The sequence below is a fragment of the Rhinolophus sinicus genome, chromosome 14 (assembly GCF_057876585.1).
Source record: "Rhinolophus sinicus isolate RSI-liver-muscle chromosome 14, RSI-T2T, whole genome shotgun sequence".
Taxonomy (NCBI): domain Eukaryota; kingdom Metazoa; phylum Chordata; class Mammalia; order Chiroptera; family Rhinolophidae; genus Rhinolophus; species Rhinolophus sinicus.
This window is the reverse complement of record NC_142514.1, coordinates 152,878,785-152,904,658: the sequence shown is the minus strand read 5'-3', so window position 1 is coordinate 152,904,658 and position 25,874 is coordinate 152,878,785. Positions and strand designations below refer to the sequence as shown.

Sequence of the window (25,874 nt, the reverse complement as noted above, 5' to 3'; positions counted from 1 at the left end):
GGACTGAATCACATGTCCCCGTCTCTGTCCCCTCCCCACACACACACACACACATAAGGGCATTTCCCTCAGAGGGAAAGCACCGTGCATATACCACAAGCCCGCCAGGTGGTGGCTGGGAGATGCTGGAGTCCAGACACTGGGGAGACCAAAACAACAACTGTCTTCAGACTCCATCTGCATCATAAAACAGGCGTCCACACCTGTGCTTGCCCAAGAAATGGCAGGTGCTCATTTACATAGCATTTCATTATCATTACATGTCTCCTTCTTTACTCGCTATACGAGGCCCTGGGGTGCAGCCCAGGAGTCTTGGGCCTATGTCCTTCCTGTTTACAAGGGAGTCAGAGCCATGCAACATAAGGAAAACCCACTAACCATTGGAGAGAAGTTCAACACAAAACAATTCCTTGTAGATATTCCAGGAGCCAGAGCTCGGGAAAGGAGAGTCCTGTAAAGCTGCCTGGGAGAGGCAGGATTTGAGATGGGCATGGGAAGGGTAGGAATTAGATAGGCAGAGAGTTAGAGAAAAGGGCCCATAGAGGGGGGGTGTGTGGTGGGGATAGAGGGCATATTAGAGAGCCTTGAATCGCAAGACAAGGAGTCTGGGATAAACCTCTGAACAAAAGGGACAGGAAGCAGTTTTCTGAGTGAGATAGGGGCCTGACAAGTGTGGTGTTTGGAAGAGATGAGTATGAGGAGGTGCAGGATGGAGCAGGGCAGGAGGCTGAACCCTTTGGGTAGGGGGGATTCACCCTCTGGAAAGGGTGGAACAGGGACTAGCTGAGGCCTCAGGGCCACACTGGGAGGCAGGGCATGGCCTTTCCAGCTCTGAGATGCCTCTGGGGGCCCAGCAGCTCCCTCCACTGTGGGGCCTCCTAGGAGCAGAGTCTGGGAGGGGGAAGAAGCTTCCCACCTCTCCCATGCCCACCACCCCTCAAGGAATTGAAGGGAAGTAGCAGGGCAGGGCAGGGCAGGGCCCACACTGAAGTGTTGAAGGGATGCCCAAGACCAGCCCAGCCCAAACACCTCAATAACATCCCTGATGGTCTGCCAACCTTGACTTGGATACCCTACTGATGTAAGTTTTCTCTGGTTATTAGAACTGACTCTTCTATATGAGAAACCAAAGCCTGCCTCTGTTCCACTCAGTGTCTATAGTGGGTCTACACTTGGGGCCACACAAAACTACTAGTCCACCCTCCTTGGACCCCCAGGGTTTCTGCAATAGTGCCCAAACTCCCCCGGGGGCTCTTCAAGGCTCCTTTTCTGATGGCTAAACAGCTGCAGTTGCCCCAGAGGTTTCCTGTATAACCCCGCCTCCTTGAGCTCCCCACTCTGCTCATCCTGCTTTCCCCTCCCCACCCTAGGCACTGCACCTCTAGTAATAGAGCCCAAGATCACACTTACCCTGAGTAGTAGTGTTCACTATGCCTGCAGGTGGGAATGGGAAAGAAAGGAAAACTCCATACGAAAGTCACATGCTGCCCTACTGTGGCCCACATGCCCACTGTCCCTATCTTTCCAGCCCCTGCTTCAAGCCCCACTCCAACAAATAGACACACATTGGTCAGTGGTTTCTCCATAAGGACCTGAGCCCCCAGAGAGGGAGTGGGGCCATTACTGCCACAACAGAGACCTAGCAGGCTTTCCCGTCAGCTAATAACTGGGGGCTCTCCATCTGGGGCCCAAGCCCTGGGGCAGCTCTAGGCGGATGCCTGTAGTAAAAACACCAGCCGTGTCCAGGCCGAAAGTTTGGATTCCCCAGTGTCCAAGTCACTGCCCTCATACAGCCCCTCGGACCCAGGTGCCTCCCATCACCTAAGGTAGAAGAAATCAGGCTGTAGGTGTAAAGCAAGTGTCAGTAGCTCAAACCCTCTTTAAAATGCAGGGGTGGGGTTGGGGGGCAGTCATGATTGAGAAAATGTAACCACCCAGGCTTCTGGGCTGCTGCATCCAGCCTCCCTTGCAGTAGCTGCTAAACTGTGTTCCTACATCCTCTAACGCACTATTTTTTCTGGGGAGGGAGACCATGGCTTTCATCCCATTCTCAAAGCAGCCATGACTCAGAAGAGGTGAAGAGCAGCCCCAAAGAGAAGGAGCAGTCAGTTGAGAAGTCCTCGGGCCTCCTAATCTCCCAGTCACCCAATTGGTTACGCAGCCCCTCCGTGCCTCTTTTCTCTGGGAACCGGCAGAGCCCAGTGCTGTGCCGCCGAGAGGCGGATATTGACCCAACGGAGAATGGGAAAATTGAGGAGGGCAGCCAGGGCGACAGGGGCTGCTGTCCCCAGAGTGGCAGGGTAGGTCACGACTCCATCCCGCTCCTGCCCTAATTTCATAGACCGTGGGCAGGAGGGACCTCTTTTGGTACATCAGAGTGCGCAACCCCCCAAGGCCAGACTGTGAGTCTGGAGAAGTCAGAAGTCAGACAGTGGGAGGTGAACGAAGGAGGGCGGGGCTTGAGCCTGTGCCCGCTTCCCTTCAGCTCACAAATAGGTCGGACTCCCCCTAGTGGCCCCTCTACCCCCACTCCACTCCTCAGACACCCCTCGCCTTCGATCTTCTGCCCCCACCTAGCACAAGTCTGTTTCCACGAACCGACAGCCGGACGGGAGGACGGCGCGCCGCAAGCGACCGCGCAGCAGGAGGGGGGGGGGAGGCGACGACTGCAGCTTGAAAAGCAGGAGCAGGTGCCGCGGCGACGAGCAGGCTGGGCAGGGACGGAGCGCGGGGCGGGGGCGCGGCGCCGGCGTGCGTGGGGCCGGCGGGGAGCCGGGAGCCGGGAGGACTCGGTAGTGAACCCAGCCCGGTCGCACGGGGGGCGAGGGGATCTGGTGTTGAGCCAGATGGGGTGGTGACTCTGGAGGGCGCAGGATCCCAAGGAGACAGAAAGGACGAAAGCTGGAGGGGGATCGGAAGAGCGGCGAGAGCTACGGGGTGTGGGGTAGGAAGGAGGGGGCATACCAGGAGGTGAGACTGGGGGGTGGTCAGGATATGAAACTGGAGCTTGGAGGGGAGCCGGGGACAGAAATGGGGGAGGCGGGAGACACGGGGGTTGTGTGAGATCTGCTCAGTTGGTAATAATTGGAGGTGTTAAGTTCCAAGGTGGGAGAGGGGTTGAGAAGGAAGGCTGGGTGGGGAGAAGGGGCTTTAGGGCGTGGCCCTGGGATGGTCAGCAGGTGGACGAGGGTTGAGCTGAGATCCAGGGCCAGGTGGGGAATAGGCAGGGTGGGGAGCTCACTAGGCAATAGGCAGGTGGGCTGAGGTGTGAGGCTGGTATAAAGAAGTGAAGCAGGGGCGAGGTGAAGGTGAGGATGAGTCTGGTAAGGGAAACCAGCACAGACTGAGGGTGGTCCCTGAGTGGAAGGGTCCTCAGGGAGGGAGCCCCACAGTGAGGCCCTAGGCTGGTCAGGGGGGCACCCCCCATGGGGGAAGCCTCTCCCTGGGGGTCGCTGGAGCCATGCTGTCCCGCAAGGGCATCATCCCTGAGGAGTATGTGCTGACACGACTAGCAGAGGACCCTGCGGAGCCCCGGTACCGTGCCCGTGAGCGGAGGGCCCGCTTCGTGTCCAAGAAGGGCAACTGCAACGTGGCCCACAAGAACATCCGGGAGCAGGGCCGCTTCCTGCAGGACGTGTTCACCACGCTGGTGGACCTCAAGTGGCCGCACACGCTGCTCATCTTCACCATGTCCTTCCTGTGCAGCTGGCTGCTCTTCGCCATGGTCTGGTGGCTCATCGCCTTCGCCCACGGTGACCTGGCTCCTGGTGACCTGGCCCCCAGCGAGGGCACCATGGTGCCCTGCGTCACCAGCATCCACTCTTTTTCATCTGCCTTCCTTTTCTCCATTGAGGTCCAGGTGACCATTGGTTTCGGCGGGCGCATGGTGACAGAGGAGTGCCCGCTGGCCATCCTGATCCTCATCGTGCAGAACATTGTGGGGCTCATGATCAACGCCATCATGCTGGGCTGCATCTTCATGAAGACGGCCCAGGCCCACCGGCGGGCTGAGACCCTCATCTTCAGCAAGCACGCGGTCATCGCCTTGCGCCACGGCCGCCTCTGCTTCATGCTGCGCGTGGGCGACCTCCGCAAGAGCATGATCATCAGCGCCACCATCCACATGCAGGTGGTGCGCAAGACCACCAGCCCCGAGGGCGAGGTGGTACCCCTCCATCAGGTGGACATCCCCATGGAGAACGGCGTGGGTGGCAACAGCATCTTCCTGGTGGCACCCCTCATCATCTACCACGTCATTGACGCCAACAGCCCACTCTATGACCTGGCGCCCGGTGACCTGCACCACCATCAGGACCTAGAGATCATTGTCATCCTGGAAGGTGTGGTGGAAACCACGGGCATCACCACCCAAGCCCGCACCTCCTACCTGGCTGATGAGATCCTGTGGGGCCAGCGCTTTGTACCCATTGTGGCCGAGGAGGATGGCCGCTACTCTGTGGACTACTCCAAGTTTGGCAACACCATCAAAGTGCCCACGCCGCTCTGCACGGCCCACCAACTCGATGAGGACCGTAGTCTGCTGGACGCCCTGACCCTCGCTTCAGCCCGTGGGCCACTGCGCAAGCGTAGCGTGGCCGTGGCCAAGGCCAAGCCCAGGTTTAGCATAGCTCCAGATTCCCTGTCCTGAACCACGGTCCCTTGAGCCCCCACACCCGGTGTGTGCACATGGGCAGTGTGGTGTGGTATGCAGAGTGGACACAGTGTGGGCCTGTTGGCAAGGCCAGGACCTGATGTGAGGCTGGGCTCTTCCGGGCTCAGCCTCCCCCACTGCTGCTCGCCCAGGGTGCTACAAGGCACTTGTCACTACGCTATTTCTGGCCGCAGCAGGAGCCTATACTAGGTTATTTTTGTCCCTGCTCCTCCCAGCCCCAGCTCAGGACTGGCTGGTCCCCTTCCCCCGACCCAAGGCTGGGGAAGCTGTGGGAAGTGTCAGACACTAAAGCTGGGTCTCCAGCTAGTCTTGGATCTCCATCATGGACTGGCCACAGGCTGGGCCGATGGCTGGGGAAGAACACTCCCCAGGTTGGAGGCCTGCTGCTGTGTTTCTGTGGCCCTGAGATGTGCCTATGGTCAGGCTCTAGAAGCCCTTGTCCCTGAAAACATGGTGAGCTAAAGAGTGAGCCCAGCCACCTGGGAAGGGCAGACAGTGAGGGAGCACATTCCAGCGGACATTGGACTATGTGGAGCCTACACAGACAGGGACAAGCTGAGGCTGGGAGGGCTCCCCTCCATGGGGCAGGCCCCAGCAGGGAGGAAATGGCATGAGGATGCTCAGCTTTGCTGAGTCCTGCTCAGGCACAGGGAAGAGGAAATGGGCCCTGAGCCCTTGCCCTAACACCAAGGCTTCTGCGGTGAGGGCTCCATGGGGTGTGGCTGCCGTGCTTGTCTGCTCCCATTCTGTCCCCTACCCTCAGAGGCTGGCATGGGCTGGGGCAGACATTGGCATGCCACTCAGAAAGAGGCTGATGAGATGGGGGTCCTTGGTCCACACACTCGGCGGGCCTCAGACCAAACTCTGGTACTGGCTCCTACCAGTGGCTGCCACCACTCACTTTGTCTGTCCAGAGGATGACCGTGGAGGGCCTTTGGGTTCCTCAGAAAGGAGATGTTGGAAAGTTCAGGATGGTGGGGGTGAGCAAGGTCCCTGAGGCAAAGAGGCCTCTGGCCCTGAAGCACTTGACCCCAAGCCTGAACTCGCAGAACAGTGCTGTGTGGACTTGCCCAGAATTCTGCCTTTTCCCTTGTCAATAAAGCCTCCCTCTTTCATGACCTAAATGCTGGGCTGTTCTTGCTGGGGAGGCAGGCGGCATACTCATGGAGGGCAGGGGTTGGAGCTGCCCGCCCATATTCCAGAGGTGCCATAGTCCGGAGGACTGGAAAGGGACCTGAGTCTGGCCCTCTTCTCCAGTTCAGGGGGACTTTCCTCTCCTGCCTCAGGTAGCCCAGCCCTGCCATCCCACATTTCAGCCTTTGGGCACCCACCATGCTTATAGCCCAGCCTCCACTTTCAGGAATCTGCTGGGAGGCTGAGGTGCTCAAGGAGAGAGGCGGGGATGTCATATGCGTTAGTGTAGTGATTATAGCATAAGCTCTCAAGCCAACTGCTTGGTCTCAAGTCCTGGGCCTCCTTGAAGTCCCAGATTTGAGACTGATGACAAACTCATCTGTGGTAACGTCTGTGGATTTGGCATCTAGCTCTAAGACCTTGGTCAAGTAACAACCTCTGTGTGCCTCAGTTGTCTCATCTATAAAGTGGGTATACTAATAGTACCTACCTCATAGAATTGTTGTGGGAGTAAATGGAAAACATGTAAAATGCTTAAGTGTCTGGTCCATAATACATCCTCAATAAATGTTAACTACAGTAATTGCTGTTGAATCAGTCACATGATGAGACAACTGACCGAGCGAATGTTAAGAGAGAAGGTGCTATTATATTTGCCCTCAGTGGTGAGTTTCTCTGCCTGGTCTTATTTTCTTCACAATGCCCCCTCCCAGCTGATCATAGGGGTTGTGGCAGCTCCTATTACCTGGTCTTCTTGTCTTCACTTCACCCCCTCAGTGCATCTGCCATGCAGTCAACAGTGGTCTTGTTAAAAGCGTTGTGATCCCCTCCCATGTCAGTAGTTCCCCATCGCTTTCTGGGTCAAGGCGAGAGCCCATGGCCAGCCTTTTCAGGCTTTGCCTGCTTTCTAGCCTTACAGTTCACAGTTCTCTTGCTAGGACCCTGTGTACCCTCCCACTCCCCTGGCTGCTTTCCTATCCCCTCCTTGCACATAACATTGGCCTCCTGCCTCCGAGCCTTGCTTGTTACTCCCTTTGCCTGGACTTACCCAGGCCTCATCTCTGCCTGTTGAAATCCATAAAAGTCCAAATGATGCCTCCTTGAAGCCTTCCCTGGTTCCTCTGGAAAGAGATGGTCCCATCCCTCCGTGTTTGTAGGCATTCTGCTTTTGCTTGTGTTTATAGGTCTGTGTCCCCCTCCCCAAGTTCGTGGCTCCTTGAGCTCAGGGACTTTCTGATTTAGCATTGTACCTGGCACTGAGTGAGTGCTGAGTGAGTGAGTGAATGAGTGAATGAATGAATGGATGATGGGTGGATGGATGGATGGGTGGATGGTGCGCAGGACAAGCCAGGGTTACTGCTGCGTTTGAGGCCTGCAGAAGGCTTTTGCTGGATCCGTGAGAGTTTGTCCCAGGCTAATCCAGAGACAGGGCTAAGGGGCCAGGAAGCTGCTGCTGCGGTTCCAAGCTCTAAGCCGTCCCCTCCCTGCACCGCACAGTCCCCCAGCATTGATTCCCTTCCTTGCTGAGCTGACCCATTTCTGGTTTAGAGGAAGGGATGAGAAACTACTCAGAGCCAGCCCAGACTTTCTGGCTCTTGGGACTTAGCTTGGCTGTCCTTAAGGCCCGGGGAGGGGCCAGATTCGCTGAGAAACCCCTTGGCAGCACCATCCTTGGGACCCCATCTAGAACAACCTTCCTCCAGGCCTCACAGACTTTTAGCAGCTGGTGACAGTGAACTGGCAGAAGTGAGGGCTTAGCGCCACCTGCTGGCCACAGTGAAGATCTACTTGATCTCAGAAAATGAGGGCCACTGGTCCTAGGCTTTCCGCTCAAGAGCAACACCCCCCACGCCACCCGCCTCAGCTTTAAGGCTCAGCTTAGGGAGGAGCTGGAAAGTTCCAGGCATGGAGAGGTAACTGGACCAAGTCTTCCTTGACCCCTCTGAATGCTGTTGCCGACTGACAGTGCTGCCTCCATCTTAAGGACTCACCTGGCCAAGGAAGTTCCCCTGAGCTCCCCTCAGTCCAGCAGAAACATCTGTGAGAGTTTAGTTTCTGGTATTCTGCCTCCAAGACAGCACTGGACATCACATAAGAGCAGACAGAGCAGTCCCTGCCAGTCCACACTGTGCAGAACTGGCTCTCCTCCGGGCCCCCTGGAAAGGGGACAAACGTACCTCGTCACAGTGGTCCGGTGCTGAGGGAGGCACTGTTTTGTGGTCCCGTGTTGAAGGGTTGCTGTTTGCTGAGTTTGCAGATGAGGAAACTGGATCAAAAGTGACATTCACTTGCTGAGATCTCACAGCTAGCTAATGGCAGATCAGGTCCGAAGATCTGGACCTGAGTCTGTCTCAGATTGCTGCACAGTCCCGGTGACCTGAGCTTTTACCAAGGGTGCCACCTTTCCTAAGTGTCAAATCCACCACAGGGAGACAGTTGCCTCTAGATCGAGAACAAGAGGGAAAGTATAACCCGGGAAGCCCCTTGGCCCCTCTGAGCTCCCAGATGTGAGACTGATGACAGACTCAGCTGTGGTGATGCCTATGGATTTGGCATCTCTAGCCAATCACCGCAGGCCCACACATGGCCCTTCTGCTTCCACAGGTGGCATCCTCCCAGCTCCGTCCTGCACTTGAACTCAACTGCTTTCCTTAGGAACTTTCCTAGGGAGTGTGCTGCAAGGAGTAGAGTAGCCCCGGCTCCCTACATGTCTCTGGGCTCACCTCTGATGTCTCCCCAGGTCCAGGTATCAGACACCCTGTCTTGTTCCAGGACATGCAGAAGACTCTGGGGAAGAAGTTACGAATTTTTGCATGCCTAAGTCCTGTTGACCCCACACTGTGGCAGGTATGAAGTACAATAGATCTGTTCCAGCTTGAAAGAAGCTGGGGAAAAGCAGGACAGTGGGGTTCAAGTCAGAACTGGGGTTCAAGTCCAGAGAGGGGGTCTAGAATCTGAATTATTGGCATCCTCTCTGCCGGGTCCACCTGCCTGGAGCAATTTATATATTCATGGAAAGGGAAGCAGGTGCTACCTACAGCCTATTCTATTTCTACTCTGAAGTGACGCAAAAGACAGGTCACTTAGGCTAGCCAACTTGGGTACAGGAGGGCAAACTTCTGCCTTCCCTCTGACCTCAGGTCCTTCCAGGCACTGATGCCCAAGAGTGAAAGAGTAATGCAAAGTGCATATGCAACTACAAAATGTATTTCCTTTAGTGGGAGAAACAAGGGTGTATGAGTACAGGTCAGCTCAACAGTACCCAGAAGCTTTCTTTAGCTCTCGTTAGTCATACACCCTCCCTTCAGGAAGAGGTATAATTCTTTGCAGCACAAATACATCCCAAACTTTCTCTGCAGACCGTTAGCACTGAAAGTGAAGCAAACCAGACTTTGGGTAGTCCTGCCTGTGTCCCCTTTACTTTATTTGATCAATTCCAGTTTTCCTCAGAAGGCTATTATTATTGGGGAAGGGAAGTCACTCCAGGGAAACCCAGAGAGAAGTAAATGCACTCCAGTTCTGAGGCTTTTTGATTCTTTTGTTAAATTCCTGCTGTGGCCGTGGTTTCCTATCCATCATGGACGTAGAACAATGAAAATCACCCCATAATTCTGCCTCTTTTGTACTTCTCTTCGTGTCTCTCAAGCTCTGCCCACCATACTTATCTCAGAGTTTAGTAACTCCTTGATGCCTTTTGTTTTTTTCTGCATCATAGATTCTCTTCCAATGAATAATCTTCCATTTAACAATCCCCCACATTTTACATCTTCCTAGTATTTTCATCATCCTATAAAAAGATCCCATTTGTGGTTTTCCCATCTAATTGTATTTCATTTTTTCCCTTGTATTTTACTATTCTATCACAATCTTTACAAAATTATAATTTGTTTCACTAAATTTATAAAATTTCAACTGCCTTACTACTTTGCTCCAAAGGGTGTCATTCTTTCAACCACTCTCTTTCAACCACTGTAAACAGCTTTGGACTACTTCATTTGTTCCATAGTCCCAACTGTTGCCATATTCTTCCTTGCAGTTCTCCACTTTGAAATTTGTTGGTTCCTCTAATTCTCTTTAATAGGTACCAACTAGATGCTGCAATCCCCATGTGCTGCCACAAGAGAGCATTCTAAGTCACCTTCATGTGGAAACAGCTACGGGGAGTCTAGTCCGTTCTATTCATCTCTCTAAGCCAAGAGACTTCCATGTTGTTATCCTCGTGTGTTCAGTGCCCCTCCTGAGTGATCTCAGAGCTGTTTCTCAGAGTCATTACTCCAACTTCCAGTAGAGAAGGGAAAAGGGCTTCTCTGCCCCACAAAGGTCCTGAAATACAACTGCATATCCCTGATAACTGCACTCAGAACCACTGTATCTTACCCCCGACCAACACCTGGCATCACACCCTCCACAGCCGTGTCGACCTCTGTCCTGGAAAAGGTACCCATACTTATACCCAGTTAGGAATAGCATCAGCCACCTTGATTCACTTACAGAATAAGGCACAGGCCAAACACCAATCTGTGGTCCTCGCCCCTAAGAGCGGACTAGAACGGTACAGACTGAGCCTCTCCTCTGGAACTAACGGTCAAGCTTCTCCTTCACAGCCCAACCCCACCCTGGCTCTTCCTTGGTGGTACACTGATTACAAACCCAAGCTCCTCCCTCTACTAGCCATGAGACCATGAGGGGGCAAGTCACTTATCTTCTATCAAAGAATAATTCAGAGATATTAAAAATATAAAGTGTTTTTATTCCATACTGGATGGTACAGTTTGTTCTCAATAAACAAAGGAAGTAGAATTTGAAATGGAAATGGGCCACAATCTGGAAACAGTAAGGGTTGGTTTTTTCCTCTCTCTTTTGAATTGAGGTATAATTGACATATAACATTATATTAGTCTCCGGTGTACAACCTAAGATGGAATAGTTGTATATACTGCAAAATAATCATCACAATAAATCCAGGTAAAATCCATAAAACCCACATAGTCACAACTTTTCTTGTGATAACTTGTAAGATTTACTCTTAGCAACGTTCAAATATGCAATATAGTATTATCAACTCACCAAGCTATACATTACATGCCCACAACTTATTTCTTTTAAAACTCGAAGTCTATACCTTTTGACCCCTTTACCATTTCGACCCCTTATCACCCACCTTGTACAACAATTTGTTCTCTGTATTTATGAGGCTTTTTGGTTTTGTTTAGATTCCACATGTAAGTGAGGTTATATATCTGTCTTTCCTGACTTATTGCAATTAAAATACTGCCTTCACAGTCTACCGTGTTGTCATGAATGGCAATATTTCCTTCCTTTGATGAGAGAGTAACGTGCTATTGTGTATGCAGTCATGCACCACATAACGGTATTTTGGTCAACGATAGACTGACTGCATATACAACAGAGGTCCCAGAAATTCACAGAGCTGAGAAATCCCTGTCACCTAGGGACGTCACAGGCACCCTAACATGTAGTGCAATGCATTACACACATGTTTGTGGTGATGCTGGTGTAAACAAACACACTGCACCTTCCAGTCATACAAAAGTGTAGCATATACAGCTACGTACAGGACAATACTTGATAATGATCATAAATAACTATGTTACCTTACATATTTACTGTGCTACATTTTTATCATTATTTTACTCTTTCTACTTATAAGCTTATATACTTAACACATTGCGTACGGCGGGGTTTAAATCCCTCATACCCCTCTGTTCCGGCAGGTTTTTAAAAGAAACTACTTTAAAATGCACTCTTCTCTTTCAAGTGTAAATGCTTCTATGTCATTTATTATTTTTCTATAAATAATAGGTTCTACAAATAAATTATTCTATAAATTATTCTACAAATAATTCAATAAAATGTGCAAAGTAAAAAGAGTCAACAGTAAAAACGAGAATTCTCGTTATCCGTCCTTAATGCATGGCTTAGAAAAAAACGAAGATTCTCGTGATCCGTACGCAACGTGTTAAAACACTATGCTGCCAGCAGGCTCAAGTTTACTGCATCTCTTGATTTCGGCATTTTCTCTTGTGCTTAATTTAATTTCATATTGTTTTATAAACTTAACACATTTTTTGTGGGAAATGAGTAAACTCGTCATATCGCCTCTAGTTGGAACTGGCAAAAATTTTGCAAAGCAAATAAATAGAGACCTCTTTTTACACTAAAACACTGAAAATTTCATAGAAAAATATCAAATAGATCGAAAGATATGAATATTTTACGGAAAGTCTAATTTTGGTGAGAAAATGTCAAAAAAGCCCCGCGTTATGACGCGATTTGGCGGGAAAATGCCTGCTTACAATTAATAGCAGGCTCTCTCGGAGGGAGTTTTCAGTGCACATCTCCGTGGAAACCAACCACACGTTTTGGTCAAAACTCAGCTTCCTGAGGAGCTGTATCAGTTAGCTTTTGCTGTGTAACACAGCGGCTTTAAAATAAATTAGTATTTATTGCTCATACATTTGAGAGTTGGCTCTGTTGGCACTGATGATCTCAGCTAAATTTGGTCACATCTCTGGGAGTTGGGTGATTGTCATCTGATCTACAGTAGGTCTTCAAATAAAGTGGTTTCATTCAATGTCATCTCCTTATAATGCTGATGAAATGCTGTAGGATCTCAACTCTTATTTATATCAATTAGCCTATGATAAAATTGGTTTAATTATACGTCAAGTTGCAGAACCTATTGATGACATTAAGTGAGGACTTACTATAGATGGCTTCTGCTAGAGCAACTAGCTCTAGCTTCCAGTTTCTTATTCTCCAACAGGCCAGCATGGACATGTTCTCCTTTCACTAATGCCAGAAGATGCACAAAGAAAACAAATGAAAATCCATAAGGCCTCGTGAGGCCTATGCTTAGAACTGGCGCTCTTCCACCTCGTCTCATTGTACTGGCCAAAGTGAGTCATGAGGCTGAGCCCAATGTTAAGGGGTGGCACATGATTGGAGGACAATGCAGTCACATGGCAAAGGCTATAGGGAAGGGTGACAGATTGGAGCAGTCCTTGCAAACCCTCACAGAATCCAGGCAGGTCGTGATAGCTTTAGTCTCTTTTTTCAATAAGTATCCCTGTCCAATTTTGCGCTGCGATGACGGCACCTGGATATCAGAAGCCAGAGGAAGGCAAGAAATGTGAGAACATTCACATTTGAAACATTTGAAAACCACTTTACATCCAGTTTTCACATTGGCCTAAGTACAATCAGGAGAACAAGTCCCATGAATCAGGTGGACAACTTTAGATAAACAAACAGCCTTTTACCTTAATTAACTGATTATTCTACTTTTCTTAAAGCATTTAAAATGAGATATATTAGCTACTGCAGATTCTTCCTTGGCTGACCTATAAACAACTGAAGGCAATTTTATTATCTAGAATCATAACCAACATATTTACACTGGTCTCTTGGGCCTCTACAGCTTCCGCTGTTTTATTTGCTATTTGGACCACAGTTAGGGATAAACATGTTTGGAAACACCTATTGATGATTAGAAATTCTTGGTTCAGCTGGTGAAATCTTGTGCTAAGTTATCCCATTGAGCTACTAACAAAATATGAGCTCCTGGGGGAAGAAATTCCCATCTGAGCCACAGTTTCTATGTGTGAGAATAACAATGCAGCCCATATATGGTTCAAAGGCCTGGTCTGAACTCATAACGTGAGGCTTGGTTCATAATGAGACTGTATATTATGAAGAGGCAGAAGGGCTTTACAATGCATCTCTCTAGAATCACAAGCCACCACTTAGAGATCAGATGAGAAAGTTCTTCCCCAACACAACATCAGAAAAGCCACATATCACAAACACACGCCACACTTAGAATCCCCCAGCATCAATCCAGAGAACGCCCCAACACCACCCACTGGCTGTGATCCCTAAACTCCCAGCGCCAAATCCAAAATACTAAACTTGGGGCTAAAACAAAGGCCTAACTTTGTTTTGGGACTCTTACCTTTTCCAACCAAAATATAACAACAGTACAATAAAGATGATTAGTCCAACAACACAGGGAAGAGCAATCTTCCAGATACGTAACTTCTGAGACTCTGCAGAGAGAAAGAAAAGGAAACGTTAAGAGGAAACCTACTGGCCGGGGCCAAGGAGACCTACACAACCGCTGCTAAGAGCTGTGTGGTTGTGTGTCATTTCACTGTCAGAGACATTACTATAACCACCAATCCTCTCCTGCACGTCTTGGCATCTTCCACTCATATCTCATACACCTCCATCCATCAAACAGTGTGTTTAGCACTTGCCAGAAACAAACAGCAATACGGAACACCACATACCACATATACACGCCATGCACATGTTCAAAGCTTCCACACTACACCAGCTCACATCACTGTATACCGCTACAGATTGAATGTCTGTCCCCTGCCCAATTTATCTATTGAAATCCTAATCCTCGATGTGATGGCGTTAGAAGGTGGGGCCTTTGGGAGGTCATTAGGTTATGAGGGTGGAGCCCTCATAAATTATTTCAGTGCTCTTATAAGAGACCCTAGAGAGATCCCTCAGTCTTTCCACCACGTGAGGACACGATGAGAAGCCTGTGACAAAAGAGAGCCCTCACCCGCCCATGCTGGCTCACTGACTTCAGACTTGCAGCCTCCAGAACTGTGAGAAATAAAGTCCTATTGTTTATAAGCCACCCAGTCTGCAGCAATTTGTTGTAGCAGCCCAAGTGGACTAAGGCACACATACGTCACCCAGACAAACCTCTTATACCATGTGTACATACCGCGTATTTCAATTTCATAGTCCCCATGCCACACATACCTTGCACACCTCCGTGCACTCACACCCACACACATCCCTGGCCCTTCCTTCCAAGAACAATTCCTCTCCCCCTCCAGGATCATCCCAGCCCCATCTGCATACCCAAACCATATCCCCAGGGCCTCTAGTTAGCACCTGCCTTCCTAACCCCTCAGTGCCAGGCAGATGCACTGACCAGCCGGGTCATCCCCAGGCAGGACCAGAGCCATAACCACAGAAACCAGGATATAAGCTCAGTGAATCCCACCCCACCCGCAGGAAGGGTTCTGTAGTAAGCTGCGTTATCCTCAGCTGAGGACCCAGTACACCTGAAGAGAGCCTCGGTATCTGCAGGACCCCTACTACGGCCTCACTAGCTTGGGCACAGAACTACCAGCCAACTGTTTGCAGTTGACCTGCAGCCGGACCAGAAGAGCTACTGGCAGGGTGTCTGGTGACTGGCCCCCGATACAGCCGTATTCTCAGGGCATATGGACAGGATGCTAACCCCTTTCTCCTAGCAGCAGGCAAGCTTCCCACTCCAAGGCATACACACCACCCAGATCACTCAAGCTGCCATAAGCTAACAAGTGGCCCTGTTTCCACCTGAGAACTATTGTCACGTCTCCGCCTAGCAGACCATCTGCCCTGGCTCAGGGACTCAGTGAGGACTGCTGACGCGGGCTGAGCGAGGCCAAACCGCTTTCCCTCCTTCCCCATTGGCCCCGTCCTCCCCCAGACTGCCTGCGAGGCTGACTGTTATGTCAGACCCCCTCAAGGTGGAGAGCAGGGGAGCCATCTAGGAGGATGCTTACCTATCCCAGGCAGCGTGAGGTTGAGCCTCTCAGAGGTAGACAAGGAAATGTGCTTTATCTCACATTGCACGGTCACACTGGGTTCCAGAGAGGACTTCAGCCTCAAATCGCTAGTGACATTATAGCTGCCATCTTCATTCTTGACGGGTGGACCAGTTCTGACGTCCTCAGAAATCTCCGCACTCTGGGGATTCTCAGGGGTCCACTTAGTCCACGTTATGTTAATGTCCTGTGGGTAAAACCCACTTGCCTTACACACAATATGTATTTCTTCATTATTTTTCACTGTGGCTGGATCCTGAATCAACCCGCAGACTGGCCGAGCTGCCGAGAGAGAAGTCATGCTTTGAGGGTAGGTCGGGACTAGCTTAGTATCAATTCATTGTCTGACCCACAGCAAGCCTTCAGGAAAGGGGAGTAAACCAAATGGGATTCTGCTTAGGCTACGCATTCTGCGTGCGTTGGTCCCAGCGCCAGCAGGGTGCTGATCGGCCATGACCCGACTGTCACAGCCATTTTGTAAAGCAGTTTCTTCAGCCACTTTGTGTCACAGGTAAATTTGCGAATCTGAGGGAAGCCTCGGAACACTTTTGTGGTAGAGACTGCTAACTGCTACCCATTTCCATTCTCCAGTGACACATTCAAAGCTACATCTCCCAGCTTCTACTACAGCTGGGCGTAGCCATGCGAACTCACGGTCTAGAAGTTTGAACATAATCACAAATGGCGAGAGCAACCGCCAGGAAGTATCTTTAAAGAACAGGGTATCTTAAACAAAAGGACTGTGCCCTTCTCTCCCTCTCCCCTTCTTCCCTCCTGTGGAATGGCTGGAATACCATGTGATGGGTTAAGATGGAGAAGCCCTTTCCAAATACAAGGTGGAAGCTACATATGGAAGACGGCGAAGTGACACGATAAAAGGGTCCTGGGTCCCAGGTGATCACAGGACTGCCCTACCTGCCCGAGGTTGGCTACATTTTTCTGAAAGAAAAGTAAACTACCTTTTCAAAAGCCACTGTTGACTTCTGCTTTCCCCTCTGACATGTAAAGGCCTTGGAAGTTGCCACTCCTAGCCTCATAATAAGAAAAAGGCTGAACTGAACAAATTGCAAATCAACAACTTTTCTTAGCTCCATCAGAGAATTCAGGTGACAGGGCAAACTGCTACCCGAAAACTAGAGAGACAGGCAGATTAAGAGAACCACAGCCAAGACCATATTTCCTTAAGCCTTAAGCAGAAGCAGAAGGTGCTAGAGCCATAAACTGGTAAAGCACTTAAGAAGCAGCTTTGACATACTGCTAAAGGATGAGGGTGGACTAGAAGGAGAGTAAAAACTCCTGGGGGTCTTTCTTAGGGGGTTTTCATGGGTTTACCTCCAGGAACCCCACAAGGTTCTCACAGTTACAAGAAAAATACCCTCATGTTTTGGGGAGCAGGGAGAGGAAGGAGAGGAAAAGTAAACAGTGCATTCCCCATAACAAAGGATGCTCTCAAAGAACGAGATTTAATAATAAGATGATAAGACTGCTTCCCTTCCATACCATTTTACCACCACACCAACAGGGCTCCAGTATAACAGTAGATTATAAGTAGGAGAGCTGGAAGATACAGACTCTATTGAAGAAGAAATTCATAGGCAAACTCAAAGAAAATAGGGAAGGGGGAAAAAAAACACTAGAGGAAACTGAAATCCCTGTCACCTACAGCTGTGGCATTGACATTAAACACGGCCCACCCCTAGCCAAATTAACAAAGAATCTCACACTAAAAGCCCATTTACCTCAGTTCCTACTACCCTGTACATAATATCTGGCTTTCAACAAAAAATTGCAAAGCATGCTGAAAAGTGTGAAAAGACAAAGCAAGCATCAGAACCAGACTCAGGTATGACACAGATTTTGGAATCATTACATAGGCAATTTAAAATAACTAAAATGTTAAGAGGACTAGTGGAAAGAGCAGACAACATGCAAGAATAGATGGATAATGTGAGCAGAGATGGAAACTCTCAAAGAAACAATCAAAAGGAAATGCTAGGAATCAAAAACACTATAAAAGAAATGAAGGATGCCTTTGACAGGCTCATCAGTAGACTTAACACTGCCAAGGACAGAATCAACTAGCTTAAGAATGTCAGTAAAAACTTCCCAAATTGAATGCAAAGAGCAAAAAGAATGGGGAAAAAAGAAGGGAACGGAATACTCAAGAATGGTGGGACAATTGCAAAAAGAATACCGTACATGTAATAGAAATACCAGAGGAAGAAAGGAGAAGAAATATTTTGAAAAATAATGGCTGAGAATATTCCAAAATTAATGATAGACACCAAAGCACAGATCCAGGAAGCTTAGAAAACACCAAATAGGAAAATACCATATCATGCTCAAAATGCACAAAAACATTTTTTTTGGGCAAAAGACAAAGAGAAATTTTTGCAAAAAGAAAGCCAGAGAAAACAAATAACTTATTTACGGAACAACAAAGTTAAGAATGACAGTAGACTGCTTAAATGCAAGCAAGAAGAGAGGCCCATGAAATATTTAAAGCATTGAAAGAAAGTAATCCACCAATCTAGAATCCTATACACAGAAAAATTATCCTTCAAAAGTGAAGTATAAATGCTTTCTCAAACAAAACTGAAGGAATTTGTTACCAGCAGATCCTCCTTGCAAGATGTTAAAAGAAGTTCTTTTGAGAGAAGGAGAATGATACGGGTCAGAAACTAGAATCTATGTAAAGGAAGAGTGTCAGAGAAGAAATAAATGAAGGTAAAATAAAACTTTATTTTTCTTATGCTTAATTGATCTAATACATAATTTTTTATTCAAAATAATAATAGCAACAATATATTGGGTGGTATAGCATATGGATAAGTGAAATGAATGACAGTAATGTTGTAAGAGTTGGGAGGGGAGAATTGGGAATATTCTGTTATAAAGTATCTGTACTACCCATGAAGCAGTACAGTGTTATTTCAAAGTAGACTTAGAGTAGATGTAAAAGTACACTGCAGACTCTAGAACAACCACTAAAAAAAAATTTTAAAGGATAACTGATATACAAAAAGAGGAGAGAGAAAATGGAATCATGGGATGTTTGTTTAAAACCAGAGAGGGCATAAAAAGAGAAGAACAAGTGTAGAGAGCTGTGTCCTACACAACTAGACTGAGAAACAACAGCTTGAACCAGAGTGGGGCGGAGGGGGAGGCAGAAAAAGGGGGAGAAAAAGAAAAAAAAATATGAAGACCCTAATAGATTAAAATGAAAGGAATTAAGACAGACATACCATACTAACACTAATTCAAAGAAAGGAGTAACTCTATGAACTTCAAAGTAGTCTTCAGAACAAGGTAAATTATGAGGGATATTAGGTAAAAACTAAGGAAATCTGAATAAACAATGCACTTTAATTAATAAGAATGTGTCAATACTGGTTCATTAATCATAACAAATATATCATGCTAATGCAGATGTTAATAGGAAAGTGGTATGCAGAGGCAGGAGTAATATGGGAACTCTGTATTATCTTTGCAATTTTTCTTTAAATCTAAAACTGTTCTAAAATAAAGTCCATTAATTAAAAAAAATCTTTTATTTTAGGCTTTCTGTCAGTTGCAGAGGAAATGAATCCTAATATATGTTGCCATCCCCCAAATTAATATAAACAAAACATTCAAAGTCTTAAGTACAATTTTGGAGGGCTCCCAGACACTGCCTGTTACAGGCTGAACTGTGGACCTCGCCCCCAAATTCATGTGTTGAAGTCCTAACCCCAGTCCCTCAGACTGTGACTGTATGTGGAGATAGGGTCTTTACTGAGGTTATTAAGTTAAAATGAGGTCATTAGGTTGGGACCTAATCTGACTGATGTCCTTATAAGAGGAGGAGACTGGGACATAGACACATGTCCAGAGGGAAGGACCATGTGAAGACACAGGAAGATGGGCACCTACAACCACAGAGGCCTCAGAAGAAACCAACCCTGCTGACACCTCCATCTCAGACTTCTAAACTCCAAAATTGTGAGAAAATAAACTTCTGTTATTTAGGCCACTCAGTCAGTGGTACTTTGTCATGGCAGCCCTAGCAAACTACTACAACCCCCAAGCTCATCCATGTCTTACCAGGCCTATTTATAATACAAGAAAGTAGAGCTCAAAGAGGTATTTAGGGGATATTGTTGTTCTAAGTCTTGACTGAGCACCTACCTCACAACAGCACTCAGCTGGGCATTTCCATACACTGTCTTATGTCATCCTCAGAACACTATGAGGCAGATATGATTTATTACCCCATTTTGTACAGTGAAAAATTTAAGATCCAAAGATGTTAAATGACTGGCCCAACCACCCAGTTTGGAAGCAGCAAAGGTGGAACAGGATTCAGATCTGTGGAGCCAGGGCATAGCATCTCTCTCCTTTCCCAGCTACCTTTCAGAGGCACCTCTTCATTGAACAAACTGCCCACATACTAGGTAAATTATGGCTATCTTTTACTGAGCACTAATAATAGGCCAAACACTATGCGTATGCTAAGCATTTTACCTGCATTTTTTGTACTCTTCCCCACAACCAATCCTCTTAGGTAGGTACTATGACATTTGTGTAGAGCGAAGGGCATGGAGGTTCAGCGTGATTGATAACTTGCCCAAAGTTGTCCAGATGTTTATGGAAGCCCAGGACTCAAACCCATATCTATCTGACTCCTAGGCCCATTCTGTAAACCTCTGCTCCACTTGGCCCACCCACATCGCCATCCCATCACCATGGGAACCACAGGGCACTGCCATCAGGCACTCACCTACAACCTGTAGCCAGACTGTTCCCTGTGCCTTCTCAGGGGTGATCACCACCTCACATCGGTACTGTCCTGCTTCCTTTAGTTGGACTCCAGGCAGCTGCAGTGAGGCGTCCCCCCTTTTCAGCTTCCATAGAAACACAGCGGCTCCTGGTCGGAATGCCTCTTGGTGGTTTCCAAAAAACTCAAACACCTTGCTCTCTGTTTCATCCACCTGATTCTTCCTAAACCAGGTAACACCCATAATTCCGATGTCCAGTTGTGGGGAACCAGGGATCTTGCAGTTGATGGTGGCATTGTCATTCTGGAACACGCTCTGAGTTCTCCCTGCCATCTCCACTTCCGGGAAAGCTGTGACAGTAAGAGAACTCAATTATGGGAAATCCTTGGTAAAAATATAGTCCTTGTACTCTCAAACACTACCATGTAATTGGAAACAAATTCCTTTTTTTGCGGGGGGGGGGGGTGTCTCGTGTACAGAGGTTTTGTGCTCCTCTTGTTAAATTTATTCCCAAAAATTTTCTTCTTTTTGATGGTAGTAAATAGAATTGTTTTCTTAATTTTATTTTCAGATTGCTCATTGCAAGCGTATTAGGTTGGTGCAAAAGTAATTGCAGTTTAAAAGTTAAAAATAATTGCAAAAACCGCAATTACTTTTGCACCAACCTAATAGAAATACTATTTATTCTTTTTTATTTCCATTTCCCTCCCCCATCTGGCAACCAGTCTACGATGTTTAACATCTACATTTTTGTTCTTTAAAACCATCTTGTTTTGTATCTCAAACTTACAGAAATGGTATTAAGTTACATGTCATTGTTTCTCCTCTTGGCACTGCTTTCCAGAGGGTTCCACATTGCTATGTGTACAGCTAGTCCTTTACTTGAAGTTGCTGCCCAGTTCTCCATGGTGAGCATCCACATCTGGCTCACCTACAGCCCGGCTGATGGACACCCAGAGGGTCTCCACACCCCCACCAGCACCCAGCCTATTGGCATCCCCAGCCTATTCTGGCCAGTCTAATAAATATCAAGTGATAGCTTATTGCTTTAACTTCTAGTCTCTGGTTAGTAATGAGTTTAAATATCTCTTCATATGACTTTCAGGCTTTTGGATTCCTGTCGGATAACTAGAAACATGTCCATCAGTGTTCCCAGAAAAAGTAAAAAGAGAATATTTAAATATCACCACTCAGTCTCAATAAAGACTATAGTAAAAGTCTAAATGCTTCATTGATATGAAGGTGGAGTATTTTTCTTATTTCACCCCCTCCCTATACTTCTCAGTTCCAGCATCTAGGGCAGGGGTGTCCAAACTGCAGCCCGCGGGCCAACTACGGTCCGCAATCCATTTTTAATTGGCCCGCAGCAAATTCCAAAAATATATTTAGTTTACTTAAATAAATCAGGTGAGGCAATACGAACTTCACATCGACTGAGTGGCCCGGCTGTTTGTGTATTTTACCGCATACGGCCCTTGGTGAAACACGCTGAAAAAAGTTTGGACGCCCAGATCTAGGATGATGAAATTTAAGCGGAGCACTCAGAGCACAAAATTGAAAGAGCCACTCAGTCTTAGGTTCCTACAAGTGCCTACTCTACACATAGAGGGAGTCAATACATAATTGTTGAATGAATAGATGAATCCAATTTCACAGAGAGCTCAGAGTCTGGGATCTTTAAAGTATAGCTGAGGTCCTCTGGGAGGACCCGGGAGAGAGCTGACTCCGAGCGGCTGCCTGGTGATAACTCCCCCCCCCCCCCCCCCCCCCCCCCCGTCCCCCAAACTCAGTCAGAGTCCTACCTGCCGAGGGCAGCGTGCGCCACAGGACCGGAGCGAGAACCAGAACCAGCAGCATTCGCATGAAGCCCCACGATACGTGGCCTACTAGATCCATAGCCACGACTAGTTTGAGCCGACTCACGCAGGCTCGCGCCAGGTCAGGGGGACCCCCCCTGGCAAGCTTCCACGAAGAGCGGGGGCGGATACGAAGACGCAGCTGGCGAATGAAACCCTCTTCTGTTTCCTGCGTAGACTTCCTTACAGACCTCCAGTCACGTGGAGGAATATAGGCCCTCAGGTCCGCACGAGCGCAGGAGCTGAGATCGCCGACTTACGGCCAGTGCGCGAGGCCGGGCATGCCCAGTGTGGCGCAGGGGCCTCCGCGCACAGGCGCCTAGGAGTGAGCCGCGCAGGCAGGGCGGGGCCGGACTGAGGGGGTGGTGAAGAGATGGCCAGCAGTGTCAAAACCTTTCTCCCCAGGACTTTGCCAGGGGAATCAAAAGACTCCATTTGGGGAATTTCTACCATCTCAAAGCTAGATGCTCGAATTCCACAAAAGAGAGAGGAGCATGGAAGAAGGGCCAGTAGTGTCCTGGCGCAGAGGAGAGCCCAGAGCAGAGAGAGGAAGCAAGAGAGTGAGCCACCTGTTGTTAGAATTTCCAGTGCTGCGCTTGGAATGGCGGAGTATTCTCATTCGGTTTCCTCTTGTTTTATCCAGTGTTTATTTCTGTTTCAGTCAGTAACTGCCCAAGTTATTGGTGATCCATCACTACATGGAGATGTTTGGTCATGACTGGAATTCTTTCATTTTTTATTTTTTTAAAGATTTTATTGGGGAAGGGGAACAGGACTTTATTGGGGAACAGTGTGCACTTCCAGGCCTTTTTTTCCAAGTCAAGTTGTTGTCCTTTCAATCTCAGTTGTGGAGGGTGCTGTTCAGCTTCAGGTTGTTGTTCTTTCAGTCTTAGTTGTGGAGGGCGCAGCTCAGCTCCAGGTCCAGTTGCCCGTTGCTAGTTGCAGGGGGCGCTGCCCACCATCCCTTGCGGGACTCGAGGAATCGAACTGGCAACCTTGTGGTTGAGAGCCCGCGCTCCAACCAACAACTGAGCCAGCTGGGAGGCAGCTGAGCTCAAGGTGCCGTGTTCAATCTTAGTTGCAGGGGGCGCAGCCCACCATCCCTTGCAGGAGTCGAACCGGCAACCTTGTGGTTGAGAGGACACGCTCCAACCAACTGAGCCATCTGGGAGCTCAGCGGCAGCTCAGCTCAAGGTGTGGTGTTCAATTTTTAGTTGCAGGGGGCACAGCCCACCATCCCTTGCGGGACTCGAGGAATTGAACTGGCAACCTTGTGGTTGAGAGCCCACTGGCCCATGTGGGAATCGAACCGGCAGCCTTCGGAGTTAGGAGCACGGAGCTCTAACCGCCTGAGCCACCGGGCCGGCCCCAATGACTGGAATTCTTCATCACGTCAATTTTCAGTGCTCTTGGTAGTCCCCGTTTGTGCTTAGCAAAGCTGTGAATGTCATTCGGTTTCTAGACAGCTGATCTGGCATTCAGGTACCATGGAGGAAGCCTCATCCTTTTCCTAGTGTCAGCAACATCATTGCTGACACGCTTTTCAAACTTCTGGCTGCAGACTCTTTTCCTCATCCCGGGGATGTTTGTGAGTCTCTTTCCTATCCATCTTGGTCCGCTGGTTAGTCTCCCGCATATGTCCCTTGTCTACTCACTGTCCTGCTTTGAATATCATTGGTTCAATAAAGGAATTGAAATGCACCAGCGGTTGTCAAACATGGAGAGGAATTGGCCTTACTACTTCTGATTTGGTTTGGCTTTCCTCACAGCAATGCGGTCCTCTTACATTATCAGTGGCTGCCTCTTCTCCATTCTTTTTCCTTTATTCATTATCAGCACCAATGAAGCAAAGACACTTGGCAAAGCATACCTTTTCCAGTTTGCTCCTCTTTTCCTTGTGGTTTTCTTAAGCAACACACTCTTCCACAAGATGATGTACCTGCAGTCTGCCCTGAGTACCTCCATCTCTGCAGAGAAGTTCCCTTCACGGAATCAACCTCCCACCAACTGAAGGCTGCTGTACCTTCAACCCACCTGTGAGTCACCTGCAACCCACAGGGGCTGAGTGGGATTGGAAGGAAGCTGTGCAGCTCTTTCCTTGTTAACCTCCCCCACCAGGGAAGGCAGGACCCACTATGCCAAGGGCCCTCTGCATATTCCCTTCTCTCTGAGGAATTGGGATTTTTGTCTCTTGTGCATGTAAGGCACAATCTTCCTGACACCAGCATGTGGATTTTTAACATCTGTGAGTCTGAAAGGACCACAGGTTTTTCTGGGGCTCTTTTCTAGCATTTGCCAGCCCCGGGACTGGACTGATTTGAATATTTTTTCTCACTGTGCCATTTACCCTCCTACCTCCCCTTCCTGCCTTCCATCATCCTTGAATGAATGGATTTTGTAATTCTAGCTATTGTATTTTGTGGACCTGTAGTTTTTGTTATTTTGTAAAGTACATATATTGGATATGGGAGGTAAAAGAATATTTCAATTGCTCCTGGTCACTCCCGTTATAGACTTCGCTATCTTGTTTCTTGTAACTCAGATTAAATTTTGGACTCTCCTGCTCCACAGCAAAAAAAAAAAAAAAAAGGCAAAACAAAACAACAACAAAAGCAAAAACAAACAAACGAAAAACAAGCCTGAAGAGATGGAAAAGAAGATCTCAGCCAGATCTGCTGGGTGTTAAAGAGTGATTTTTCTTCCCCTTGAAGGGGAAAAAGCTTTTTTCACTGGTACATTTAAAGTTCCCCAACTACAGGGAGGTACCAATTTTGGACAACTGCCACTGCAACACAGAATGCTCAGAGAATCTGAACTTTTAAATTCTGGAGGTCTGAAATTTACTGTCGGCCACTGTTGATTCTGTCTGGTGTTTTAAAAGAATATTGGGTGCTGCAAATAAGAACTGAAGGGGTAAACTTATTAAACCCATTAAAACTGTGATTGGTTGGTGTTTTCCTTGTATTTTAAAGAATTAAATATGGAGGGGGGGGACAGAGCAGATGTCAAAACACTTGTACAATTTTAAAATGTCACAATTAAATATGAGCTGGTTTCCCCCAAAAAAAGCTTATGTTACTTCAGCCGAAAGCTAAATTTATTTTTTCCAGGAAGCTTTGGTCACACATCTGAAAGCAGCCCCTAATTTCCCCTCCTTTTACTAACCCAAAGGTGGCTTGTGACCTTGTCAAGCAAAAACCCAAAATTTTCATTCACAAATCAAGCTTTACCACCTCTAGACCAGTTTTATAATCAATTTAACTACGAAGTTCAGAACACAAGTGGCATTGCTATTATTATAAATGCACCCCCCTCTTTCCCTAGCATCTTGCATTACAGTAGTCTCATTGATCCTACTTAATTTTTTCCTCACATCATTAAAAAAGTGTAATCTACAGAAAACCACAGGCAGACCTAGACTCAAATGCCAGATATGTCATCTGATGATTGTGGGACTGTGGGTAAGTTACCTCACACCCTTGCCTCAGTTTCCCTTCTCTAAAAGCGACAGTAAAATCTTCCCTGCAAAGCTGTTGTAAGACTTAAGAATCAGGTGGGGTGTGGAGCAAATCCCAATATAGAGTAGTCTTATTGGCATAGTGAATTTAGAGTTAGTGGAATTGGCAGTCACTAAGCAAATATTTACATTCTTACCTGCGAACAAACAGCATGCATAGTGGAAAGACACAGAACTGGTTGATAAGTGGGTGCCCACAGTGACATAGACTAGCTAAGGGGCCTTCAGAAGGTCACAGTTTCTGGGCCACAGTTTTAACGAGTAGAGCTCTGCAAGTTTAGGTCCAGCTATAGAATT

General features: G+C 47.9%; 2 protein-coding genes and 1 pseudogene across 2 annotated transcripts; 2 read left to right on the top strand and 1 right to left on the bottom strand.

The window, feature by feature from the left end:
- Window positions 1-2,222: 2,222 nt before the first annotated feature.
- KCNJ11 (potassium inwardly rectifying channel subfamily J member 11) lies at window positions 2,223-5,796 on the top strand. The gene has a single exon (XM_019746661.3). The coding sequence runs from the start codon at window positions 3,461-3,463 to the stop codon at window positions 4,646-4,648; it is 1,188 nt and encodes a 395-aa protein (XP_019602220.1). The 5' UTR covers window positions 2,223-3,460; the 3' UTR covers window positions 4,649-5,796.
- Window positions 5,797-10,535: 4,739 nt separating this feature from the next.
- Window positions 10,536-23,193, bottom strand: NCR3LG1 (natural killer cell cytotoxicity receptor 3 ligand 1). The gene is made up of 5 exons (XM_019746605.3): window positions 22,007-23,193; window positions 20,207-20,554; window positions 15,406-15,729; window positions 13,782-13,875; window positions 10,536-12,926 (listed from the first exon to the last, which is right to left on the bottom strand). The coding sequence occupies exons 1-5, from the start codon at window positions 22,098-22,100 to the stop codon at window positions 12,884-12,886; spliced, it is 903 nt and encodes a 300-aa protein (XP_019602164.3). The 5' UTR covers window positions 22,101-23,193; the 3' UTR covers window positions 10,536-12,883.
- A 238-nt stretch (window positions 23,194-23,431) lies between these two features.
- LOC109455208 (etoposide-induced protein 2.4 homolog pseudogene) lies at window positions 23,432-24,408 on the top strand (annotated as a pseudogene).
- Window positions 24,409-25,874: the final 1,466 nt, after the last annotated feature.

What these genes read in the sequence shown, in the direction of transcription:
- NCR3LG1 (XM_019746605.3), bottom strand. Translation starts at nt 22,100, where the DNA reads ATGGATCTAGTAGGCCACGTATCGTGGGGCTTCATGCGAATGCTGCTG. An exon ending in AGTCTGGCTACAGGTTGTAG is followed by an intron (nt 15,730 to 20,206) that starts GTGAGTGCCTGA and finishes CTCTCTCGGCAG; the next exon opens with CTCGGCCAGTCTGCGGGTTG. An exon ending in TTATATTTTGGTTGGAAAAG is followed by an intron (nt 12,927 to 13,781) that starts GTAAGAGTCCCA and finishes TCTGATATCCAG; the next exon opens with GTGCCGTCATCGCAGCGCAA.
- KCNJ11 (XM_019746661.3), top strand. Translation starts at nt 3,461, where the DNA reads ATGCTGTCCCGCAAGGGCATCATCCCTGAGGAGTATGTGCTGACACGA.